The sequence below is a fragment of the Aedes albopictus genome, chromosome 3 (assembly GCF_035046485.1).
Source record: "Aedes albopictus strain Foshan chromosome 3, AalbF5, whole genome shotgun sequence".
Lineage (NCBI taxonomy): Eukaryota > Metazoa > Arthropoda > Insecta > Diptera > Culicidae > Aedes > Aedes albopictus.
This window is the reverse complement of record NC_085138.1, coordinates 284467530-284492600: the sequence shown is the minus strand read 5'-3', so window position 1 is coordinate 284492600 and position 25071 is coordinate 284467530. Positions and strand designations below refer to the sequence as shown.

General features: G+C 43.0%; 1 protein-coding gene across 1 annotated transcript; it reads left to right on the top strand.

Annotated features, from left to right (window-relative positions):
* The first annotated feature begins 14523 nt into the window (after nt 1–14523).
* Nucleotides 14524–18179, top strand: LOC109405808 (DNA polymerase delta catalytic subunit). The gene is made up of 3 exons (XM_019678866.3): nt 14524–14731; nt 14797–15052; nt 15113–18179. Exons 1-3 carry the CDS (start codon nt 14679–14681, stop codon nt 18083–18085), a joined length of 3282 nt encoding a protein of 1093 aa, XP_019534411.3. The 5' UTR covers nt 14524–14678; the 3' UTR covers nt 18086–18179.
* Nucleotides 18180–25071: the final 6892 nt, after the last annotated feature.

Below are 25071 nucleotides of genomic sequence, written 5' to 3'. Positions count from 1 at the left end.
GCAGCAGCAGCGCGATGAGTGACAGACCGCGGAGCAGTCATCAGTGAAAAGTTTTCCGTCATCATCAAGCGCGCGATGATGGAAAATTTAAGCGCGAGGGGTTAACCAACACCTAGTTGACCTAAACCTAAACCACCGACGGAACGACGTGACAACCTGTATAAAAACGAACAATTGGGTTGTTTAGTGAATAAAATATTGCTATATTCTATTGAATTTTGCAAGGTGACGTCACGAATGAACGTTTGGTTCATTCCCGTTCTTCCCTTCCTTTTCCCTCTCACACGAATTTTGACATTTTCCGGTGGTTTGTTTTGATTCCCATTCGTTGCCGTTCTTTTCTCTCTCGCAGAGAAAATTGAGGTTAAATTTCGATGCAAAACTCTATAGCCTATTCGAAAGAGCTTATTTTTCTGAGTATAACGTGATTTTATTGGATTCCAATACCTTTGTTTTGATGGTTAAATTAACAAAACAGTTTTAATTTTCGTGGATAGAATGACAGTTCAATCGATAAAGTGACAGTTCGACCCGAACAAAAAATTTTCCCCATACAAACTTTAAATGCATTTTAAAAATAGTTCCCGGACTTCAAAAATTATGAAATATTGAATTTCGGATAATTTTTGGGCGGAGAATCCGATTATGAAATAATCCGGGTACCCCAAAGAACCCAATTAAGGCTATGGGCACAACAATTGAAAAACAATAGATTTTTACGTTAACATTGCTTTGTATATTTTAAAATTTGATTCTTTATAATGATTACAAATGGTTCACATTAGATTTCATTGTTACATAGGAGGCCGTTCATAAACCACGTAGACTTATTGGGGGGAGGGGGGGGTCTGACCAAAGTCTACGCTCCATACAAATTTCAAAAATTTTGTATGGACAAAAGTCTACGAGGGGGGAGGGGGGGTTTGAGATGGCCAAATTTTGGTCTACGTGGTTTATGAACAGCCCCTAGACAAATAATAGATTAACATTTGAATTCATTGTTACTTTTGGATTCAGCGTTCAAACCATTGGTTTACAATAGAATGTATCAGCTACATTGAAATGTACCGTTTTTTCAATGGTCTGAACCTTTAAAAAAACCCTGCTTTTAAGTAATTTCGAAACAGTGTGTATCGATGACAGCCAAGTTTTTTTGTTATCAGTTTGGTCGTCGGCGGTAAAATTTTTCGAAGTGCAGGTTCGTCTGCGGAAAATGTGGAAAATTCACGCTCAACTGCGTGAATTTTCCGCACGGGGGTGATTATAGTGTGCGGTGCAGTGTAAAAGCATACAACAGTAGCAGCATTTCAACAGGTTTGTATAGGGCACTGCATGAAATGCTCTCCTTCTCTTTCACTCTTACAGAAATTTTGTAAACAACAAGGCCAAGAAACGTCAAAATCCCATACAAAATCAAAACAGTGCAGTGCCCTATATTATTTTGTTTGCACTTTTGCGGGGAGTTGAGTTGGCAGGGCAGGGCTGGTAGCAAATCACACTTTTACAGACAAGTTCACAGGGTTGGTTCGACCACAGATAACAGACGTTTATGCTTATATTGGCAATGTGTGTAAAAATGCTCAACTGCCATTTTGTATGTAACGAGCAGCTGAAACTCATGTGGCAATCATTTAGAGATGGCGCAGTGATCGATAGTCAGTGATCGCTTTCAAGATTGCATGCACTACGCAATTTTACATTCAAGATTGTATTCGATCTTGAATGAAAGTGGAACTTTGAACTATTCTTGCATTCAAGTTAGATGTAATGTCGCAATCAGTTGAGTAGATGGCGGTAGTGAGCCAACGTATATCGTTTTGAACATTTACACAGGATTCTGCGAAAAATTTGAACTAGCACAAGGGGAATGACATATCCTTTTCTAACCGGAATATCCGCATTTATCCGTTTCTAACCGTCGCTAACCGTGTCTAACCGCTGCTCACTTAGCAGCTCGCTTAGCAACGGTTAGCGACGGTTAGAAACGGATAAATGCGGATATTCCGGTTAGAAAAGGATATGTCATTCCCCTTGTACTAGCATAAACATCTGTTATCTGTGGTTCGACCTTTTTTTTTGTTTTATAATGAAATCATCTAAAAGAGTTTTTGACCCAGTTTTTAGACATTTCTTTTGTTTTCTAAACTAACATTTGAAAAGGGTTTATTTTATTGTACCAATATTTAAAAAAAAAGTATAATGGAGAAAACAAGAAAGTGTTGTCTAAATCCTTGTCTAAATCCCCCTTTCTTTAATAAAATTGCAATTGTTTCATTAACTAATACCCAATGGTATCCAAATAACTATTCTTTCCTATCACTTTAGGAGTCGCAAGGGCATGAAGCCTGTGTAGGAGCAGTTAGCTCACAGCTTGTTCGATCGCATTTCAACCGGAATGCGCACGATTAGGACTGATCGCTGCATGGACGAGAACTAGGAGCGCTGAGAAGAGAACGGGGATGCGGAATCTCAAGGATCAAGGATCAAGGAACTTTGTGGTTTTATTTTGAAAGCACCGATCGGTTCAGTAGTTTCCGAGTCTATTAGGGTCAGACAAACAGACATACATTAGTAACTCATTTTTATATATAAAGATAGATAGATGGATACCAGGATAGATAGATATTTCAATTTTACCATTCTAATTTGACTGCATTTTTTCCTTTACATCAAACTCGTTCAGTGAAACATGTTATTTTTGTGTTAATTTTTTTAAATATTGGTTCGCTCTTCAAACCTGGAACGCATGTATAGTTTATTATCAAATGTGACGAAATTGCAGGCAATCATTCGTAAATAACAAACGACTCACAAATGTACCATTTGAACGCTTCTTTGAATTTGAACGATCTTCTAATATAGGTTCAAGCCAAGGGGTTGGAAACTCTGACACCTTGTGTTAAACACCCGTTTCACCTCGTTTCACACACCAAAAACACCTTTTGACACACTTCGACACCTTTCAGATGTGCTACCAGGATATTTTTTTATTTTTCTGGCATCATTGGCCTGCCCTCGGGCCTGCCGATGTTTTTGTTTTGTTGATTTAAATTCGCAGTCGCAGTGCAGAACACGAAAGTGCTCGCAATATTGTGCGCGTTCGAAGAAATACGTTCATCTGCCTCCAAATCACATGGGATCGGGACAAATTGTCGTTGGATTGCTCGGAACCGGGAAGAGGCAGCAACGGAAGACCGGATGAGTTTACACTGGAGAGCTTCGACCCACCCAGCTTAAAAGATTCGATACAGCTGGTAGACGAAATCCTGTGTCAACACCATCATTGACCGGATGACGAAACTCGACTACTCTGCCGCCGCCGCCGCCGCAGCCCAAGACCAAAATAAAGGAGGCCGACTGCCAGAAGTTTAACACCGGTGACCAAGATTTTCAAGGAGCAGCAAGTGAGGAAGCCGGAAAAGGTCTTGACCAGGAGAGCGTAGCAATCAGGATGAAACGAGGATCCTGAGGGCCTGCCGGGGTCAACCACCGGTGGGTAACCGGTACGGAAGTGGTGCTGGTATGGATGCTGACAACGGTGGACAATCGGCGACGCTTCAGTCGTTGCCCGTCGTACAGCCGGACGGCTTGATCAAGGGGAATGACATATCCTTTTCTAACCGGAATATCCGCATTTATCCGTTTCTAACCGTCGCTAACCGTTGCTAAGCGAGCTGCTAAGTGAGCAGCGGTTAGACACGGTTAGCGACGGTTAGAAACGGATAAATGCGGATATTCCGGTTAGAAAAGGATATGTCATTCCCCTTGGGCTTGATCGAAGTTGACCGATACATACAAAGTCAAGTTCACCAGCGCCGTGATCAGTCATGATTTCCGTGTGACGGATCGTCCGAAACGATTGAGACCACCGGAACTGTTTGACCAACGTATGTGTGAAGTCACAAAAGTTCATCTTGAGCTGTTTCCAGACATGATCAGCAGCTTCTCTTGGAGCAGCAAGTGAAAACGCCGGAACACGATCAACCACCGAGTAACCGGTACGGAAGTGGTGGTGGAAGGGATGCTCATAACGGTGGACAATCGCGCCCGGATACGCATCAGTTTACTACCGAAAGCAACAGCGAGGAATGTAAATTGTAGTCGTATTGAGAAAGTATTCTTTTCTGTTTTTGGACGGGTTTTTACTTTCAGTTCGAGTTTTAGTTTAACGTTAATAGTGAGTGTGAGATAGATTTTGTGATTTAATACGAGCACTATTCACACTTACAATCAGAAAAAAATGGAACTAATATGCCAACAATAAATTGTATTGAAAGTAAAGTAAACAGTGTATTAAAAGTGAAGTACGAAAGTCTAATCCGCTCTTGACATCCAAATTGTGCTGAAAAATCATGTAAATGATGTAATGTGGATTCAAGAAAGCTATGCTTCATCTTATATTTCGCATTGAAATCGGCAAAGTTAGTTCTTGCTTCTGGTGTAAATTCCTCACTAAAAACTCCTTCCTAAACCAGCAGTGATCCCTCCCAAGACGTCGGATTGATTAGATTCTATCTTGCTCTGAACGAAACTAGCGCTTCTTCGAGAACCAAGGGGAATGACATATCCTTTTCTAACCGGAATATCCGCATTTATCCGTTTCTAACCGTCGCTAACCGTGTCTAACCGCTGCTCACTTAGCAGCTCGCTTAGCAACGGTTAGCGACGGTTAGAAACGGATAAATGCGGATATTCCGGTTAGAAAAGGATATGTCATTCCCCTTGTCGAGAACTGACTTCCGAAAAACCAATATTTTTATTTTAATAATAATTCAATCTTGTTATAATTACAATTCCACCTTCCACCTTCATCCATGTTTCCCTTCAGCTCGGTGTGCTTGATCGTTAGCGCGGCACTTCAGTCGTTGCCCGTGGTACAGCTGGACGGCTTAATCGAAGTTGACCGATGCATGCAGTCACGTTCACCATCGCTATGATCAGTTTCATAGTGGCCATGATTGCCGTGTGACGGATCGTTCAAAGTGATTGAGTGCACCGGAACTGTTTGACCAACGCCTGTGTGAAGTCACAAAAGAGATCTTGAGCTGTTTCCTTGGTTGATCTCGTCAAACTACTCAGACTCGGACATCGTCCGGATGCTCACTGTTGCAGCTCTGTGGTAATTTGGCCTATTAGAACTAGTTCATCAGCGTAGTCAATACCGATTGGGATTCGAATCCTTTCAGGATGTATTTCTCGATCCAGCCGTCCACGATTGTGGTGATAGCCGACTTCGAGTATCTCCGAATAAAATACATTTTTGACCCATCCGTTGCATTTTCCAATCCGTCACCACCACTAGCAGATGAGCGCGAACACATTTCTTGGATGAACTACCATCAAAACAAACAACTGATGAGGAGAATCTCGAAAAGCGTTGCCAGTAAATTGAAAAAGAATGACGTCTATCACATGAGCTGTCAAAAACATCATTGAACTGCTCATTAGACCGGCCCACATTTGTATGAAGCGAAAAAAAAGTTTTCAAAATTCATGGGGCACCCTCTAGAATCGTGCCTTTGGATGAGAAGAACAATCTGTGAAAGATTCAGCTCAATCGGTTGAAAACTGAGCTGGCGCAAACGAGTTGACGATTTGTATGGGATGTTCAGTTCAAATATATGGGAAATTGGATGACCTCCAGTCTCTAATACAGCACGCCGGTTTGGCGAGTTCGATTTGGCTCAGAATTGAAAGAATAGCAGTTGATACCCTAATGAACAACTTTGTAGAAGACCATATCATGATAAAATTTAATTTAGTTGCGGTTTTAGTCAACAAAACCAGGATTAGGACATCTTCTCCCGTTTACTCTCGGTTGTTATATGCAGCACGTGTTTGCCGCTCGAAATTTGCCCACTACATCATAGGCGGCTATGTTGTCCTTCATTTCCATTGCTCACGCATGTTGGTGAATATCGAAACAATGTAAAATTACATAGCTGCCTATGATGTAGCGCGCAAGCTACGGTCGACCAACACGTGCTGTATATAACAACCGAGAGTAAACGGGAGAAGATGTCCTCATCCTGGTTTATTTGGTTAAAACCGTAACTAAATTAAGTTTTATCATGACATGGTCTTCTACAAAGTTGTTCATTAGGACACAGACAAACAGACGTAACTCTTAGAGGTAATTCATCTAAGACTTTTGTCCGGTGTCATTTTCATGAGCACACTGCCACCTGTTGGTAGAACCGCGCGCGACACTGTCGATTTCGATTTGACGTTTTGCTGACACGCACACTACTACACAAATTGCCTGTAATTATCGTTTGCATCATTCAGCAAAGTGTACACCGGCAAACGTCAAAGCGATCGAACACTAGCGCCTCTGGTGCAACGATCACGCAAATCGGGTTAAATTTGAATTGGTCGTTAAATGCATGTGTCAAGCAGTTTTGAAGAGTGTCATGTCTGTTTGTCTGTGATTAGGATATCAACTGCTATTCTTTCAATTCTGAGCCAAATCGAACTCGCCAAACCGGCGTGCTGCATGAGAGACTGGAGGTCATCCAATTTCCCATATATTTGGACTGAACATCCCATACAAACCTTCAACTCATTTGCGCCAGCTCAGTTTTCAACCGATTAAGCTGAATTTTTCACAGATTGATCTTCTCATCCAAAGGCACGATTCTAGAGGGTGCCCCGTGGAATTTTTCGACATTTTTGTATTTGGGCCAGTCTACTGCTCATGCACCGAGAAACACCCAAAAACACCCGATCAGCACACTTCAGCACATTCCAGGGTGTCAGAGTTTCCAACCCCTTGGTGCCTAGAAATTGTAATAGGCCTCGCAAAATGCAATAATTTGTTGAATACTTGATTGCTTTAGGCCACCCATAGTCATTGTAGTAGCGTGTGGCTCAGTAAGTAAGTTTCAAAATAATATCTCCTAGCTTAGCTAAATGTTAGTTCAATTCCCAATATAAGAAATGTTAACAAAAAATCATAAACATGCACAGGAAGGGTGGGTGGTGACGGTGAGGTGGCTGTTGTTTTTAACTTTTTGGATCCTCCGCCAGTCGATCGATAAAGCAGAACCCACTGTTTTTATTATCGATGTATCGTTAAACATATTTATCAATCGATATTGAAGTGACTTTGTTTTTATTTAGATTTCTTCAAGAAACGATGACGATCGCTATCGATTTTTGATATGAACGTCTTTAAAGGTCTTCATAAAGAAATGCAAAGATATTTAAAGAAATGGTTGACCGGGATATAATTTGAACGATGTGCAGATTAGAGGGGGTCAAATTAAAAAGTGTTCTGATTAGATGCGGTCAAACTAACAGGGGTAGACGGTAAAATCTAAGCTAAATTTCATGGGAATGAGCCATTTTACGAAGTAACAACAATGTTGATGATGATATTGATTTTCACGGGATATTGGACGCTACCTGCAGTCAAAATTCATTTATAAAATCGGCTCGTAAAATATACTATAGGCCTCAGAAGACGTATTTGGAATCAGCTGATTTTGGGGGCCTTTGACAGTTCTCCTATGAAAAGACAGTTCAGCGTTTGCGCTTTTGTTCGGCAGTTGAAAACAATAGCATACGCGGGCCTGTCAGCTGAAAAGGCCTATAATAGTAACAAATTTTGAAAACGACGTATAATCAATGCTACACCATTGATTTTACGTCGTTTTCAAAATTTGTTACTGCACTGAAATAAATTTTGTTGTGGAAACTACCAATTCCATAGTAAAATTACTAACCGTACCTATGATTCTCAACTATTGACGCAGTAGGCAATCGCCCTAATGCCCCACCCTGGTTACGCCCTTGGTGACCAACCACTGTTATTTTTTCCTAACAGTTATTCACAAGCCAGACCTCAAGTCATACAGACGTGTTTCCGTAATAAACTATTTTCGTTTGTTAACCTTCGTCGTTATTCGTTACTCGAGTCGTCCCTTAAAAGGTTATGGGCACCCACGCGCGAGAAACGGCACACGGAATTCCACAATTCGATGGCGGACCAGGATTCCAGAACTGGAGCTACAGGGTACGGATGTTCCTGGATTCCGCTGGTGTGTTGAAGACTCTCACGGAGAACCCTCCGGCGACTGCAGCAGAGAGAATGAAGTTTGACGAAGCGGATCGTAAAGCCAAGGCCCATATTGTGAGTTTCTTGGCCAACGAGGTACTGGAGGTTGTACGTGAACAGAACTCTGCCAAGGACATGTGGAAGGCGCTTGAAAATACTTTTGCGAAGAAGTCTATCGGCACCCAGAATCTACTCCGGAAGCAGCTGAACCGTTTGAAGCTAGAAGAAGGAAAGTCCATGCGAGCTCATCTGATGGCGTTTGAGGATCTCATCCGACAACTGAAGACGGCTGGCGCAAAAATCGATGAAGCGGATTCGGTGATTTCCTTGTTCCAGACCCTTCCGGACAGGTATGATCCACTGGTGACCGCTCTAGAGAATATCCCGGAAGAAAACCTGACTCTGGAGATGGTCAAGCAACGTTTATTGGCGGAGGAGCTGAAGTACACGGAACGACAGGAAGACGGTGGAAGAACCAACACGGCAGCGTTTGCGGGAGAGAAGTCCGGGAAACCCAAGAAAGACCCGAAGAAGTTTCAGGGAAGATGCCATAAATGCGGAAAGCGTGGACATTTCAAGCGAGACTGCAGGTCGAAGCGGGACAACGAAGCAAACGTGGCAACGAAGAACGCGGTAGTATTCATGGCAGATCGGTCAAGCAAGAAGACAAGTACGAGCAAGGTAACCTTTAAACTTGATTCTGGTGCGAGCGACCATCTGGTCAACCGTCAAGATGTGTTCTCGGCCTTCAAGAGGCTAAGGCAGTCGGTTGTCATCGACGTGGCTAAGGACGGAGAGACGTTGGAAGCGAAGATTGCCGGAACAATCACTGGATGTAGCAACCGAGGAACACCACTTCGAATGGAGGACGTCCTACTGGTATCGGAATTGCGCGACAACCTCATGTCGGTCAAAAAGCTTGCCAGCGCAGGTGTGGAAGTAACGTTTTCCGGATCAGTGGCGCTGCTCAAGAAAGAAGGGAAGGTCATTGCTACAGCGCAGATGAGAGGTGGACTGTACGAGATAGAAGTGAAGCTGGAGAAATCATCAGCAAGAATGAGTGCTACGACTTCGAATGACCTGTGGCACCGAAGGTTGGGCCACTTGAGCCAGCGAGGAATGGACACGATGATGAGGAACGGCCTGGTGACTGGTATCAGCTGTAACCCAGATAAGGTGAGTTTCTGTGATGTATGCGTTCAAGCAAAGCAGTGTCGTGATCCCTTCAATGGCACCCGAGAGAGAGCAACAAGGCCCCTAGAGCGAATCCATTCAGATGTCTGTGGACCGGTGGATCCCCCAGCGTACGATGGTTCAAGATACTTCATTTCGTTCATTGATGATCATACACACTTCGCCGTAATATACCTGCTCAAGCGGAAGAGTGAAGCCTTTGCCAAGTTCCGTGAGTATGAAGCGATGGCGTCCAGTATATTCGGAATGAAGATTTCAAAGCTGAGGATTGACCAGGGACGTGAGTATTTATCGAATGCCCAAAAGCAACACTATACACGGAACGGGATTCAAGTCGAGACCACAGTGGCGTACACGCCCCAACAAAACGGAGTGGCAGAACGGTTCAACCGAACCGTTGTTGAGAAGATACGAGCGATGCTGTTTGATTCCAAGGTACCAAAGTCCATGTGGTCGGAAGCAGCGTTGACGGCAGTCTACTTGATTAATCGAAGTCCAACTGCGGCGCTTCCGAAGTCAGTGAGTCCAGCTGAATGTTGGTACAAGCAGAAGCCATCCGTGGAGAAGCTCAGAGTTTTTGGCTGCAAAGCTTACGCCTGGATTCCTAGTCAACACAGAGGAAAACTGGATCCCAGAGGACGTGAAACCGTTATGATTGGATATGCTGCCAATGGTTACCGGTTGTGGGATAAGATTTCAAGACGAATTGTTATCGCTCGTGATGTCAAATTTGATGAATCGTGTTACCCGTACAACGTGGACTCTGAAGGACCTGCTGATGCTCCTCTAGTAATTCTACCACCCGATGAGCAAGAGGGGGAATGTTCCCATGCGATGACGAATGAAGATACCGATCAACCTGAGGTAGATGACGAGAATCCCGGAGGCGCAAGATTTGAACTCACTGATGACGAAGAAGAGGTCCAAGATGAAGATCTAGATGAACACGACTCGAATGGATCAACACCAGGCGCGCTCCCTTCGCAACCAGAACAGCACGAGCCCGAAAGGGATGTCGTGCTGAGGCGCAGTGAACGGGAGCGCAAGCTCCCTGGTAAGTTCCTAAATTTCTTCACCGGATATAGAGCAACTTCTGCTGGCCCGTTATCCACAGATCCCCCTGAATGCTATTCCGACATCCCATCGAGAGACGACCGTGAGCAGTGGTTACGTGCTGTGAAGGACGAATTGAAATCCATGGATGTCAACGGCGTTTGGAAGATTGTGCGATGCCCTCCTGGAGTCCGGTGCTTGAAATCAAAGTGGGTGTTTCGAATCAAAGAGGACGAAAATGGCCAGCCGGTGAAGTACAAAGCGCGTCTCGTGGCAAAGGGATTCCTTCAGCGCGCTGGGATCGACTTTGAAGAAACCTACGCTCCTGTTGCCAAGCTACCGACCATCAGAACAGTTCTCGCCGTTGGAGTCCATGAACAATTCGTATTCCACCAAATGGACGTAAGGACGGCCTTTTTGCACGGCGACCTAAAAGAAGACATCTACATGGAGATTCCAGACGGTGTACGCGCTGAGAAAGGGAAAGTCTGCAAGCTACTGAAGTCCTTGTATGGTTTAAAGCAGTCTCCACGCTGCTGGAACGAAAAGTTCAATGGAGAACTTATCAAGCTTGGATTTACCAGATCAAGACACGACTACTGCTTATATACAAGATGTGATGAAGGTGATGAAATTTATATTATCCTGTACGTAGACGATTTGCTGATAGCAGGAAGAAGACTTGCATCCGTGATGAAGTTGAAGAAGCAATTGTCCTCCATTTTTGACATGACCGATTGTGGAGAAGCTAACCATTTCCTGGGCATGAAGCTGGATTACAACAGGCAGTCCGGTGTCCTCAAGATCTCACAGAAGGCACAAGTGGACAGGATTCTTCAACGCTTCGGGATGATTGACTGCAATGCTACGAAAACACCAATGGAGAAAGGTTTACAACTGAACCGCCTTGGACAACCTACTCAAGAACCGTACCGGGAATTGCTCGGAAGTTTAATGTACGTAATGCTTTGTGTTCGTCCCGATATTTGTTTTTCCATAGGCTACATGGGTCGCTACCAACAAGCTCCTACCGATGACCATTGGAATTGTTTGAAACGGATCATTCGATACCTAAAAGGAACCTCCGAGATGACCCTGGAATTCAAGAAGAACAATTCAGACGTTCCCCTGGAAGGATTTGCTGATTCTGACTGGGCGTATGACACAGAGGACCGAAAGTCAGTGAGTGGCTTCACCTTCAAGGTATTCGGATCAACTGTATCGTGGTCCAGCAAAAAGCAAGCAACGGTGGCCGTCTCATCAAGCGAAGCAGAATACATAGCTCTGAGCGGTGCAACAGCTGAAGCTCTTTGGTTATCTGGATTACTGGAAGATATGAAGATTACCCGTCCTGGAACATCGGTTGTGATACGAGAAGACAATCGTGGCTGTATAGGAATGGCCACTAACCTGGAAACTAAGCGAAGCAAACATATAGATGTCAGGCATCACTTTATCCGGGACAACGTTGCCTCTGGTCGAATCAAAATTGAACCGATCGAGACTGAAAATCAAGTTGCCGATATTTTCACGAAAGCTTTGGACTTCAACCGCTTCAGGACGCTTCGTAGGACTCTTGGACTATCCGATTGATGAGTTACCGGAGGATCACCAAACGGACGATTGAGAGGGGGTATTGACGCAGTAGGCAATCGCCCTAATGCCCCACCCTGGTTACGCCCTTGGTGACCAACCACTGTTATTTTTTCCTAACAGTTATTCACAAGCCAGACCTCAAGTCATACAGACGTGTTTCCGTAATAAACTATTTTCGTTTGTTAACCTTCGTCGTTATTCGTTACTCGAGTCGTCCCTTAAAATCAACCGACAACAATTTTATGTTAATTCCACTAAAACACTGTCAACTTAACTAGCAGTGCTGTTAACCTCGCTGTTAACATTACCACAAATAGTCTTAATTTAACAAATGAGCATTGTATTTTTAACTATACTGCCCAACAAACAATCACTCATTTAACAGGCACCATTATGACGAGATAATTCAGCATAATGTTGAATAATATTTGAATTATTTTCACGTGCAACCTATGTTCGGGTTTTGTTCACACAAATTTGGAGAAGTCTCGGGAGAAGTTATAAAGCATCATGTTGTGCACCAACTTATTTTTTGTTGTTAAAACGTTTAACAAATATACAGGAAAGCTTTTATTTAGCTGTGACAAAAATGAATCAAAATAAATTAAATGCAAAAATGTTGAACTCTCACGAGAGTAATTATTTCCTCTCATGTTGAGAACACCTATTATGAAACAAGAACTACATATAAAATTACCTAAATCCGGATTAGAATTCGAGACCTGTCGATTGCCAGCCGCATGCCTTCCTATCTGCGCCACCCTAGAGATGGTGAGATGCAGCGCCCAAAGCAAAACATAATCTTCCCATGACTCAATAATGATCACTCCTGAACTTGTGTTCAGCAGTGGTGAATTGGGTTTTTAAATTAAGAAAAATTCAACGATTTTCTACTTTTAAACGAAAGAGCACCTTTTTCTGAGCCGCTATGATTTTTTTCAGATTTTTAGAACTTTATTTTGGTATCTAAAATCAATTTCAAAGAGATTTTTTGAAATCACCTTTTGACAGCTGGGCAACTGCTTGACAGCTCCGCTCAGTACAAAATGCGACGAGGGGTGATTCGACAAATTGCTCCCATACAAATTTCAAATTGATTTTTAAATAGGTTCCCGTGCACCAAAATTGATGAAAATTTGGATTTCGGCTCAGTTTGGCATGCAGATTCAGAATATGGAATTATCTCAACACCATTAAAGAAGCCAATTAGCACAGCACGTGGTAATCAACTGAACAACGCCTTATACTTAACAGCTGTTCAGCCCAAAACACGTGTTTTCCATTCTGATTTCGCTGTCAGTATTTTTATCACACGGTGGGAAACTTGTATCGAATGCGGCCAAAAAGTGTTGGTCCGTATTGAAGATATTGCTTCCAGACGTACTAATTGCGATATGAATATGTTTTTATTTTTATTATAAAATATCGATCTTTAAATATGTATGACAATATGTGGTGCGATATGATCTTGGACATGGTGCATTCACAGCATCTGTTTAGGTAATCTACTCATGCTCAGTCGAAGATCCGTTAAGCATTTTTTTATTTATGCTTTTGTCATGGAATCTTGATATTATGTTTAATAAACAGTGCATAAGGCTGTTTAAGGATACTTGAAATGTGTCGATTTCTGAATGCTGTTTGGTTATCTAAGTGACGGTGGGAACAATATTCAGTAAACACGACAGCACTGAAATGACAAATACATCGATCCAAGCGTCTCGTACAATCGAACTGCTGCGGAAGATAAAAAAAATCAAGGTACAAGATATCTTGTTACAGACAAATAACAATAAATAAATGCCACATTTTTACGTTGATTACGTCTCTTGGCACTTAATGTAAACTACATGTAAACTACATAATTCTATTCTGTTTTATTTTATGTGATTCGTTTAAAATATTGGTTCTTTAATAACTTGATTGTCGAAACAGTTTTAGCCATGATTTATCCCATAATCCGAACAAAGTTCCGAGTCAAACTATGACGGGCTGAAGGCGTTTATTTGACAAGTGAAAAGCACATTGTTCAGGAACATATGCTTATCGATACATCAGCTTAATAAGATGCAGACAAATGTTTTGTTAAACTCTTTTGTTAAGGAATCAATGATTGTCGAATAAATTTCTGGTTAAACTTTTGAAAAGTGTTTTAGTTTGACATTGTTGATACCGATGAGGAAAGTCGAACATTGACTACTTTCTCAATTGAAGAATCATTTAAACAGTAATGTGTAGAGCATAATTTTTGTTCAGCAATAATTACCATTATTAAGCAACAATTCGGCAAGCGTGCTTGTTTGTGACTTTCAATTGTTAGTTGGGTGTGTTGTAAAATGCGTGTCCTGGAAAAATTAACAATCTTTTGTTGTTGAGACGACTACGCTTTTAGTTGAATTTACTACAATGCATTGTAATTTCAAGCATATTTCCGTTACCCTAACAGATTTTGTTGTCGGTTGAGAATCATAGGTACGGTTAGTAATTTTACTATGGAATCGGTAGTTTCCACAACAAAATTTATTTCAGTGTGTATTCACCTCCTAAGTTTGTGTCCCGTTTTACCTTAACATTGATTAGTTGTCGTTTCACAAAGTTGACCTACGGCTGAGACCCGTTGTTTGTTTTGGTTATTCCGGCATCGGAGTTGTTTGGGCGCGAGAAATGAGATTTTCCCACTTCAAACGCGAAGCGAAGATTGTCGGTCGCTAATGTGGTTTCGTTGATTTTATACCAAAATTCCGTAAAAGTAAGCAGATAAATACCTAAAAGCAACATGAATACCAAACGCAAACCCAACGAACCTTCCGGATTTAACAAGAAGTTCAGGTAAGCACTGGGATATTGATTTGAAACGCATCGACTTGAATTGTTTCGCTTCTGTCTGGCATCAGGGGCGATGAGGACGAGGAGGACTTTGACCAGCCGGATTTCGATGCGGAAATGGCCGCCCTGGAGGCGGAAGAGGCCGGAGTGGACGGTGGTGCCGCCGTCCCGATTGGCCAAGGGCCAGAAGCGGAAAACACCTGTGCCCGGTGGAGCCGGCCACAGCCCCGGGAATACCGTCCCGACGAGGACCGGCTGGTGTTCCAGCAGATCGACATTGACCACTATGTGGGCAAACCGTTGCCGGGGATGCCTGGGGCGCAGGTTAGTGCGGAATTATCTATCGTGGAATGGGAAGTGAGTTGATTTTCTTTTTTCTCATAGATTGAACCGGTTCCGGTGATGCGGATGTTCGGGATCACGGAGGAAGGGAATTCGGTGTGTGCGCACGTGCACGGCTTTGCACCGTATCTGTACGTGGCGGCGCCTCGGGGATTCAAGAAGTGCCATCTGAGCGAGTTCCGGAAGGCGTTGGACAAATCGGTGATGAACGACATGCGATCCAATCGGGAAAATGTTCAGGAAGCGGTTCTGGATGTGGAACTGGTGGACCGGCAGTCGATTTTGGGGTACAACGGGGAGGAGAAGTCCACGTTCATCAAGGTGACGATGGCACTTCCCAGATTGCTGGCGGCGGGGAAACGATTGCTGGAGAAGGAACAAATGATGCCGACGATGGACTTTCAGGATTGCCGTGTTTACGAGAGTAATATCGACTTCGACATCCGGTTCATGGTGGACACTGGGGTGGTTGGATGTAGCTGGATTGAGCTTCCGGCCGGGACCTGGAGGAGAAGGCAGAAGGGGAAGACTCCGGCGCCGGAGACTCGCTGTCAGATTGAGGTGGATGTGGCCTATAATAACTTCATTGCTCATGAACCGGAAGGAGAATGGAGCAAAGTGGCGCCGTTCCGGATTTTGAGTTTCGATATCGAGTGCGCCGGAAGGAAAGGAATATTCCCGGAGCCACAGCATGACCCGGTGATTCAAATAGCAAACATGGTGATCCGGCAGGGAGATCAGGAACCATTTCTGAGAAATGTCTTCACGTTGAATACTTGCGCTCCGATTGTCGGTTCCCAAGTACTGAGCTACAAAACCGAACAAGAACTGTTGGACAAATGGGCCAGTTTCGTCCGGGAGTTGGATCCCGACATCCTGACAGGTTATAACATCAACAACTTCGACATTCCGTATCTCCTGAACCGAGCCAGCCACTTGAAAGTAAAGAACTTTGAATACTTGGGACGCATCACAAACATCCGCTCGGTTGTAAAGGAAACGGTCATTCAGTCTAAGCAGATGGGCAAGCGGGAGAACAAATACGTCAACTTCGAAGGCCGAGTTCCGTTCGATCTGCTGTTCGTTCTTCTCAGAGACTACAAGTTGCGATCTTACACGTTGAACGCCGTCAGTTACCATTTCCTACAGGAGCAAAAAGAAGACGTTCATCACAGTATTATTACGGATCTTCAGAACGAGAATGAACAAACCCGTCGCAGATTGGCCATGTACTGTCTGAAAGACGCCTATCTCCCGGTCCGGTTGTTGAACAAGCTGATGTGCGTCGTGAACTACATGGAGATGGCCCGTGTCACCGGAGTTCCTCTGAGCTGTCTCCTGACCCGAGGCCAACAGATTAAGGTAATGAGTCAGCTTCTGCGAAAATCAAAGGCCTGTGGCTATCTCATCCCATCGTATCATGGTTCCGGCTCGGACGAGCAGTACGAAGGCGCCACGGTCATTGAACCCAAAAGAGGCTACTACGCGGATCCGATCTCGACGTTGGATTTCGCTTCCCTGTATCCAAGTATCATGATGGCCCACAATCTTTGCTACACGACGCTCCTTCAGCCAGCAAACAAGAATCAGCTCGACCTCACGGATGACCAGATTACCAGGACACCGGCCAACAACCTGTTCGTCAAATCCTCCGTTCGTAAAGGCATCCTTCCGGAAATTCTAGAATCTCTTCTGGCGGCTCGTAAACGGGCCAAAGCCGATCTTAAAGTCGAGAAGGATCCGTTCAAACGTTCCGTCTTGGACGGCCGTCAATTGGCTCTGAAAATCTCCGCCAACTCCGTGTACGGATTCACCGGCGCACAAGTCGGTAAACTTCCCTGCCTAGAAATCTCCGGTTCCGTCACGGCCTACGGTAGAACCATGATCGAGCAAACCAAGCAGGAAGTCGAACAACGCTACACCGTGGAAAACGGATACGAGAATGATGCTGTGGTCATCTACGGTGACACCGATTCCGTCATGGTCAACTTCGGCGTCAAAACACTCGAGCGCAGCATGGAACTGGGCCGCGAAGCAGCCGAATTCGTCAGCAACAAGTTCGTGAAGCCGATCAAGCTGGAATTCGAAAAGGTATACTATCCCTACCTGCTGATCAACAAGAAACGCTACGCCGGCCTCTACTTCACCCGTCCGGACAAGTACGACAAGATGGACTGCAAGGGAATCGAAACTGTCCGCCGGGACAACTCACCCCTGGTCGCCAACCTGATGAACTCCTGCCTCCAGAAGCTCCTGATCGAGCGCAACCCGGATGGCGCCGTCGAGTTCGCCAAACAAACTATCGCCGACCTGCTGTGCAACCGCATCGACATTTCCCAGCTGGTCATCACAAAGGAACTGGCCAAAAGCGATTATGCCGCCAAACAGGCCCACGTCGAGCTGGCCAACAAGATGAAGAAACGCGATCCCGGCAGTGCCCCTAAACTGGGCGATCGCGTCCCCTACGTCATCATCAACGCGGCCAAAAACACTCCGGCCTACCAGAAAGCCGAGGACCCCATCTACGTCCTCGAGAACTGCGTCCCCATCGATTCCAAATACTATCTGGAAAACCAACTTTCGAAACCCCTGCTCCGTATCTTCGAGCCCATCCTCGGCGACAAGGCGGAATCGATTCTTCTCCGCGGAGATCATACCCGAACGCGCTCGGTTGTCACCTCCAAAGTCGGTGCTCTGGCCGCCTTCACCAAGAAGCGTGACGCTTGCCTCGGATGCAAGGCTCTGCTTCCCCCGGGCCACGAAAGCCAAGCCCTCTGTCCCCACTGCAAACCTCGCGAAGCGGTGCTCTATCAGAACGAACTAACCGCTCAGTGCTCCCTGGAGGATCGGTTCTGTCGCTTGTGGACTCAGTGCCAGCGCTGCCAGGGATCGCTCCACGAGGAGGTCATCTGCACCAGCCGGGATTGTCCGATTTTCTACATGCGCACCAAGATCAAGATGGAACTGGACACGCAGCAGAAGCGGGTGGCGCGGTTCGGAGTGCCTTCTTGGTAAGTGACTGTTTAGATGTTTAGTGGTTGAGTTAGAGGTAGAGTATGTTTTTTTTTCATCGTTAATAAAGCAACAATTTTTCATGTGTCGAATATTTACAGACATTTTACTTTTAGAGAAATTCATAACTGATGAGGCAATACAAAATTATGTTCGCAATTTAACGATTTTTGAATCTATCAAACATTTCTGCTGGCGGGCACATAACTACCTGGGATTAGGTAATGTCACGGCACAGTCGACTCTCCAAATCTAGACCAACATGTGAAACAGGCGGTATTCCATATATAAGGAATCGAAAAAATCGCTTGCGAAGTTTTTCGATCGAAAATTTATTCCCATTTAAAAACTGATTATTTATTTCCTTACTTTATTAATAATCTACAAAGGAAAGACTGCCTTCTTGATAATCTAACGTTAATTGGGGTTTTAAATTAAGAAAAAATCAATGATACCTATTCTAAGAGCACCTTTTTCTGAGCCACCATGATTTTTTGCAGATTTTTAGAACTTTATTTTCATACCTAGGTATAATCAATTTCAAAGAGATTTTTTGAAATCACCTTTTGGCAGCTGGGCAACTGTGAAGCGCCCTGTACCGTCCAGGGGCAGCATTAAACACTACACGGAATGTGATATCTTTCATTTCATTACAGTCCGACACAGTTTTAATAAACTATATTGTAGTATCACAAACCATCACTTATATTACAACGATTCACTTGTTCTTATATTACCTTAACATTTTCAGTATTTCTTCACCGAACTAGGGTAAATCGGGGTAATTTGGCCACCTTAAGCAAAAGTCGATTGAAGATGCAGAAAACAACGTTTAATCTCTCGTACATCGTATGGTCAGAATGTTTCTGATATTACTATACTAGTTGCATAAAAATATCATAGTCTAATCGTGTTTAAATGCCAAAAAATGATTTTTGAAAAAAGTGTTGTTTTTAGGTCGATTTTGAACCGTCGGGGTAATATGAGCACCCTAATTTCAATAAATAATTTATATCGCCTAATGCAATACAAACTTAATATGCTTCGCTTGATGTTGAATCATATAGTATCAACTTAAAGTGTCCAGAAAACAAACTATTTTTAAAGTTATTTAAGGTATTTAAACAAGAGAAGTCTTATGAGATGTTTTTGTTCAGCCCTCGTCGGGGTAATTTGGCCAACAATTTTAAATTTTATTTTTCTAATTTACTATGAGACTAAATTACTTCGTTCTAATGTTTCAATCGTTTCAATATAAGGCCAGTATTGGAGCTCCTAGGTAGATTTTCAAAAAATACTAGATTTTAGGTGATTTTTCAGTGGTGCTCAAAGTGCCCCATTGGCCAAATTACCCCGACTACCCCTACTAGAGACACTTCCAGCTTCTTCTTGACCCGACTACTACGTCCTACCTACAGCCTTTATTTGGACAGTATCTAGAGGTGTCCCACATGGGAGCTCAAGACTTATCCGATGTGCTGCCTGCGTTAACGTTGTCACCGAACTCTCCGACTACTGGCCCCGACTGAAGCCAAAGCCTCCGTATTTATAGCCTAAATTTCCTAGCAATACCCGAACCAGCTTGGGCGTGTCTAAAATTCCTACGATCATTCTCGTCTTGCCGAAGATGTCATGATAATTCCTAGCAATGCCCGAACCAACTTGGGCGTATCCAAAACCCTACCAAATGAAAATACTAATAAGTCCAAAACCTAGACCTCTACCTATCCTACTTGTCCTCATCGTGATTAAAATCCTTCTCTTCTTGAAAACATTACGACTCTTCTATTTTGGGCGTATCCCAAGCCCTACCAAGAATATTAATGCCAACGGAAAACTTAAATCTCCTAACCACGCCTGACTTGGGCGTGTTCGCACAAAACCTACTGAGAATCTTTACACCAAGGCCTACATCTTCTAGCCCCGCCTCACTTGAGCGTATACAAGGCTTGGGTGTGTGAAAGAATTGAACCCCACCATCGACGTCATTATCATTCTCCCCATCATCCTCATCGTCTTTCGGACTTGGCACCCAATTCTTCAAAACAAAGCAACCGCCTTGTTATTGAAATGTACCCTTGCTTGGGCACAATGAACCCTAGCCGGGCCCCGGCCACGGATGTTGGTTGAAATTATACCCCCACATTCTTTTCTTTCAGTTTACTCGAAGTCAAAACAAATCGAATGCAAAACAAGTCCGGCGCCGTATGCCGCCAATCGAAACAAAAATAAACAATCTTTGTTCCAGCGCGATCAATAGGATGTCGCGGTTCCATATCATTCTTTCGGGTTCATTACCCATCGTTGTCCCAAGCGTAATTGAAATTGCATCACACCGACCGGACCCAACGTGTACGATCATGAACAACGTATCGTTGCGCGATCGTTGCCCCGGCCGACCATCCGTCCGTCGTCACATGAAAGCGATGATTCATAAAACCAGGTCAGTAATGTATGGTGCGATTTTTCTAGCTGCCGAAATTTTGCGCGTTAGTTGCGATGGGCATTGATATTGGCGTAAATTAAAATTCAAGCACCCGGGCAGCCGTTCTTATGGGAGTGTGGGGTGAAATGCACTTTTATCATTTGAATTAAATTTTAATATCGGAGTGTGTGGGATATTTAGGTCTATGCAACTGCTTGATAGCTCCGCTCAGTACAAAATGCGACAAGGGCCTGTCCATAAACTACGTAGACTCTTAGGGGGGGACGGGGGGGTCTGGCCAAAGTCTACGTTCCATACAAATTTCAAAAATTTTGTATGAACAAAAGTCTACGAGGGGGGAGGGGGGGTTCTGAGATGGCCAAAAAAAGTCTACGTAGTTTATGGACAGCGCCCAAGGGGTGATTCGACAAATTGCTCCCACACTGAAATAAATTTTGTTGTGGAAACTACCGATTCCATAGTAAAATTACTAACCGTACCTATGATTCTCAACCGACAACAAAATCTGTTAAGGTAGCTGAAATATGCTTGAAATTACAATGCATTGTAGTAAATTCAACTAAAAGCATAGGCGTCTCAACAACAAAACATTGTTAATTTTTCCAGGACACGCATTTTACAACACAGTATGGTAAAAAATACAATGCTCATTTGTTAAATTAGGATTATTTTTGGTAATGTTAACTGCACTGCTAGTTAAGTTGACAGTGTTTTAGTGGAATTAACTGGAAAATGTTGTCGGTTGAGAATCATAGGTACGGTTAGTAATTTTACTATGGAATCGGTAGTTTCCACAACAAAATTTATTTCAGTGCATACAAATTTCAAATTGATTTTTAAATAGGTTTCCGGGCACCAAATTAGATGAAAATTTTGGATTTCGGCTCAGTTTGGCATGCAGATTCAGAATATGGAATTATCTCAACACCACTAAAGAAGCCAATTACTCAAAAAGAAGCACACATTTTGAAGAAAATTTAATCTCGATGTTCTACATCTCGATATCTCTATCTCTCCCTATCTTGATGGATTGATCGGTCCCTTGAGTCTGAGTCTGCATACATTTTTCCTCTCTATAGAGGATGCCGATACATGTATGTGCCTAACTCCCTATCTCGATGCGATCTCGTTCGTTTTTGTTCTAGAATTTCTCTACTTTAAATATTTACTACAGGTTACTACACCTCGTGTTCTCTAGGTGCAAAACATTCAGGAATGTTGGCGATACTCGCTTTGCCGTGTCTCGAAGGACTTTCTTCGCTAGCTAATACCTAGCTTGCAACGAAACGCACTTAAAACCGCGATCGTTGCACCTAAGTACAGAAAATCACGAGCAGGGATGAGAAATGTACTGGAAAAAACGGTTACCGGCTGTACATTTGACATTTTCCACACAAACATCATAGGCCCAGCCAAACTCAAACTGTTCGAAAAATAAATGTCATAACATTTTTTTTCCTGCAGCCTTCTTCCTCGAAACGGTTTCCAAGCGCGAGAGCGCCAGTACTCGAGCACAACGACGACAAAAATTTCTGTCTCTCCCGTTTTCGCATTTTTCTGCGTTTCAAACCGCTTCCAGACAAACTTCTTTACATGCATCACAAAGCTAGGAGTGTGCTCTAGCTATTTGTACAAATCGATTTAAATTATTTATTAAAACAAGTGAGTTATTAGCAGTTGAAAATATTTGACATTTTTCGCAATCACCCGCCTCAGCATGAATGCTCATAAATGTTTTCCTGGGGAAGCGAAAACCATCAAGCGTCTGCTTGACTGCCGTCGGCGCGGCGTCTGATGGTATAGGTGCTGCCGCTGATTTGTTTTTATTTTACTGCCAGTATCGATGAACGGAAAAGAGAAAAAAGTATTTTTGCCATCCCTGATCACGAGTCCTTTTTTACGGGGGGACTTTGCCGTTTTCTGTTTCGACCGTAGATCACACGCGGCGAGGTTAACGCACTTTGATACGTGTCATCGACCGACCAGAGAAATTGACCGAGAAAAAGACCGAGCGTACTGTCCAGTTCAATGTATATTTTGTTACTGATTGCTAGTTACAATTTTTGCTGCTTGGATAGCGTTGTCGCTTGGCTTGACCATCGCCTATCTTCGTGGTCACTTATTCTCTCGCTCATTTATAGGGAGCGAGGGATAATGGGGTTATTTAGACAATTTGATATTCTATATTTAGACTATGGCCATCTCCAACAAGGGATGGCGAATTGGATTTTTAAATTTGGAAACATGTATTGATTTTTGATTTTATACGAAAGAGCACCTTTTTCTGAACCACTATGATATTTTTCAGATTTTTAGAACATTATTTTGGTACCTAAAATAAATTTCGAAGATATGTTTCGAAATCACCTTTTGACAGCTGGGCAACTGCTTGACAGCTCCGCCCAGTACAAAATGCGACGAGGGGTGTGTAGTGTCTACCTAATGGTTGTGTGCATAGAATACCCAAGTAATCACAAGCATTATATCATTGCACGAATTAGACTGATTATCAACCTTTGCAATGCGAAATGCAGTAACTCCACACTTGTCATGCAATGATCCTTTAAATTGGCATTATCAATGTAATGATGCATTACATTTTTCTTCACATTCGGGTGTATTAAAAGCTGATATACGATAGTTCAATAATTCAACACTGCAAAAACTGAATAAATGCAATGTACAAACTAGCAAAGGTTGCTCTAACCATACAATTATAAAAGCTTGACTCTAATGGTAAACAAATGAAATCAAGAAGAGTGAACAACTTTACTCTAACGGTCATCAACACTTCTGGTTTGACTCCCGACCAACTTAATCCCTGTTTGAACCACCGATCGAAGGCTTTTTTCAGAAAAACCTTTTTAAAGATTACCTTTTCTCTTGCCATGCCAATAATGATGGAAACCTCAATTAGCATGTGAGCAGTGTGCGAAGGGTGTTTTAATTTTCTTATATTGATTAAATATCTTCTAAAATGCATTATGTATTTATCAGTGATTTATCAGAATGTGATTACAGGATTTCTATTACATATGACATAGTCGTTTTGCCCTCTACTGCAATGATTGAGACCGAAGAACAGTTTCCTTTTAGTTAATGAAATATCTGTTGTTTTCACTGCAGCAGAAACGGTCCAAGGTGCCAGCGCGTATGGAACTCATCTAGTGGTCATAAACAAATCTGGTTCGACTCCCGATCCGGCGACAAAAAATAATGGTTAAAACATCCATGTGTGGGGGCATTAGTACCGTCGATAATGAAGTGGTGCTAAAAATAGATTTTTGTTTTGGTTTTTCGTGTTGCACGTATTTAGCATGTGTAAATGCATATGTACAGCACATGCATTTATGTTACTTTAGCAATGGCTGTCAACGTGCTGCAATATGTGGCATTAATTTGATTTTAGTGGGGCCCTTTTCGACTTTAATATTGCTTCAATGAGGTGTTTAAAGTAATGCAGCATTATATGCACAATTTTAAATATAAATATATAGCAAAATTGATGCACTTATATACGGCTTCGTGGTTACTTGGGTGTGCAGTCTCTTCTGTGTGGTCCAATGACCACCCGTATTTATACTACCTTAGGTAGACATAATGAATCATACCTAGACATTTAGGCACTGTAATGAATAGTATTTCATGTAGGTAGATACCCAAGTAACCACGAAGCCGTATATAAGTGCATCAATTTTGCTATATATTTATATTGTTCGTGCAGTTGAAAATCGGAATTTTGGACACGCGAAAATCGATTTTTCTCCTAAACCGTGTGTCGGACGTACGTCGGGCACAATGCGCTGGATAGAGGACCAGATCCGCTGTCCAGCGCACTACGCCTGACGTTAGGTTTCACGTAAGGATTTTGAGAAAATTCCATTGTCGGGTGTGCGGAAACTTCGGGTTTCAACCGCGACGACAATATTTAAAATTGTGCATATAATGCTGCATTACTTTAAACACCTCATTGAAGCAATATTAAAGTCGAAAAGGGCCCCACTAAAATCAAATTAATGCCACATATTGCAGCACGTTGACAGCCATTGCTAAAGTAACATAAATGCATGTGCTGTACATATGCATTTACACATGCTAAATACGTGCAACACGAAAAACCAAAACAAAAATCTATTTTTAGCACCACTTCATTATCGACGGTACTAATGCCCCCACACATGGATGTTTTAACCATTATTTTTTGTCGCCGGATCGGGAGTCGAACCAGATTTGTTTATGACCACTAGATGAGTTCCATACGCGCTGGCACCTTGGACCGTTTCTGCTGCAGTGAAAACAACAGATATTTCATTAACTAAAAGGAAACTGTTCTTCGGTCTCAATCATTGCAGTAGAGGGCAAAACGACTATGTCATATGTAATAGAAACCCTGTAATCACATTCTGATAAATCACTGATAAATACATAATGCATTTTAGAAGATATTTAATCAATATAAGAAAATTAAAACACCCTTCGCACACTGCTCACATGCTAATTGAGGTTTCCATCATTATTGGCATGGCAAGAGAAAAGGTAATCT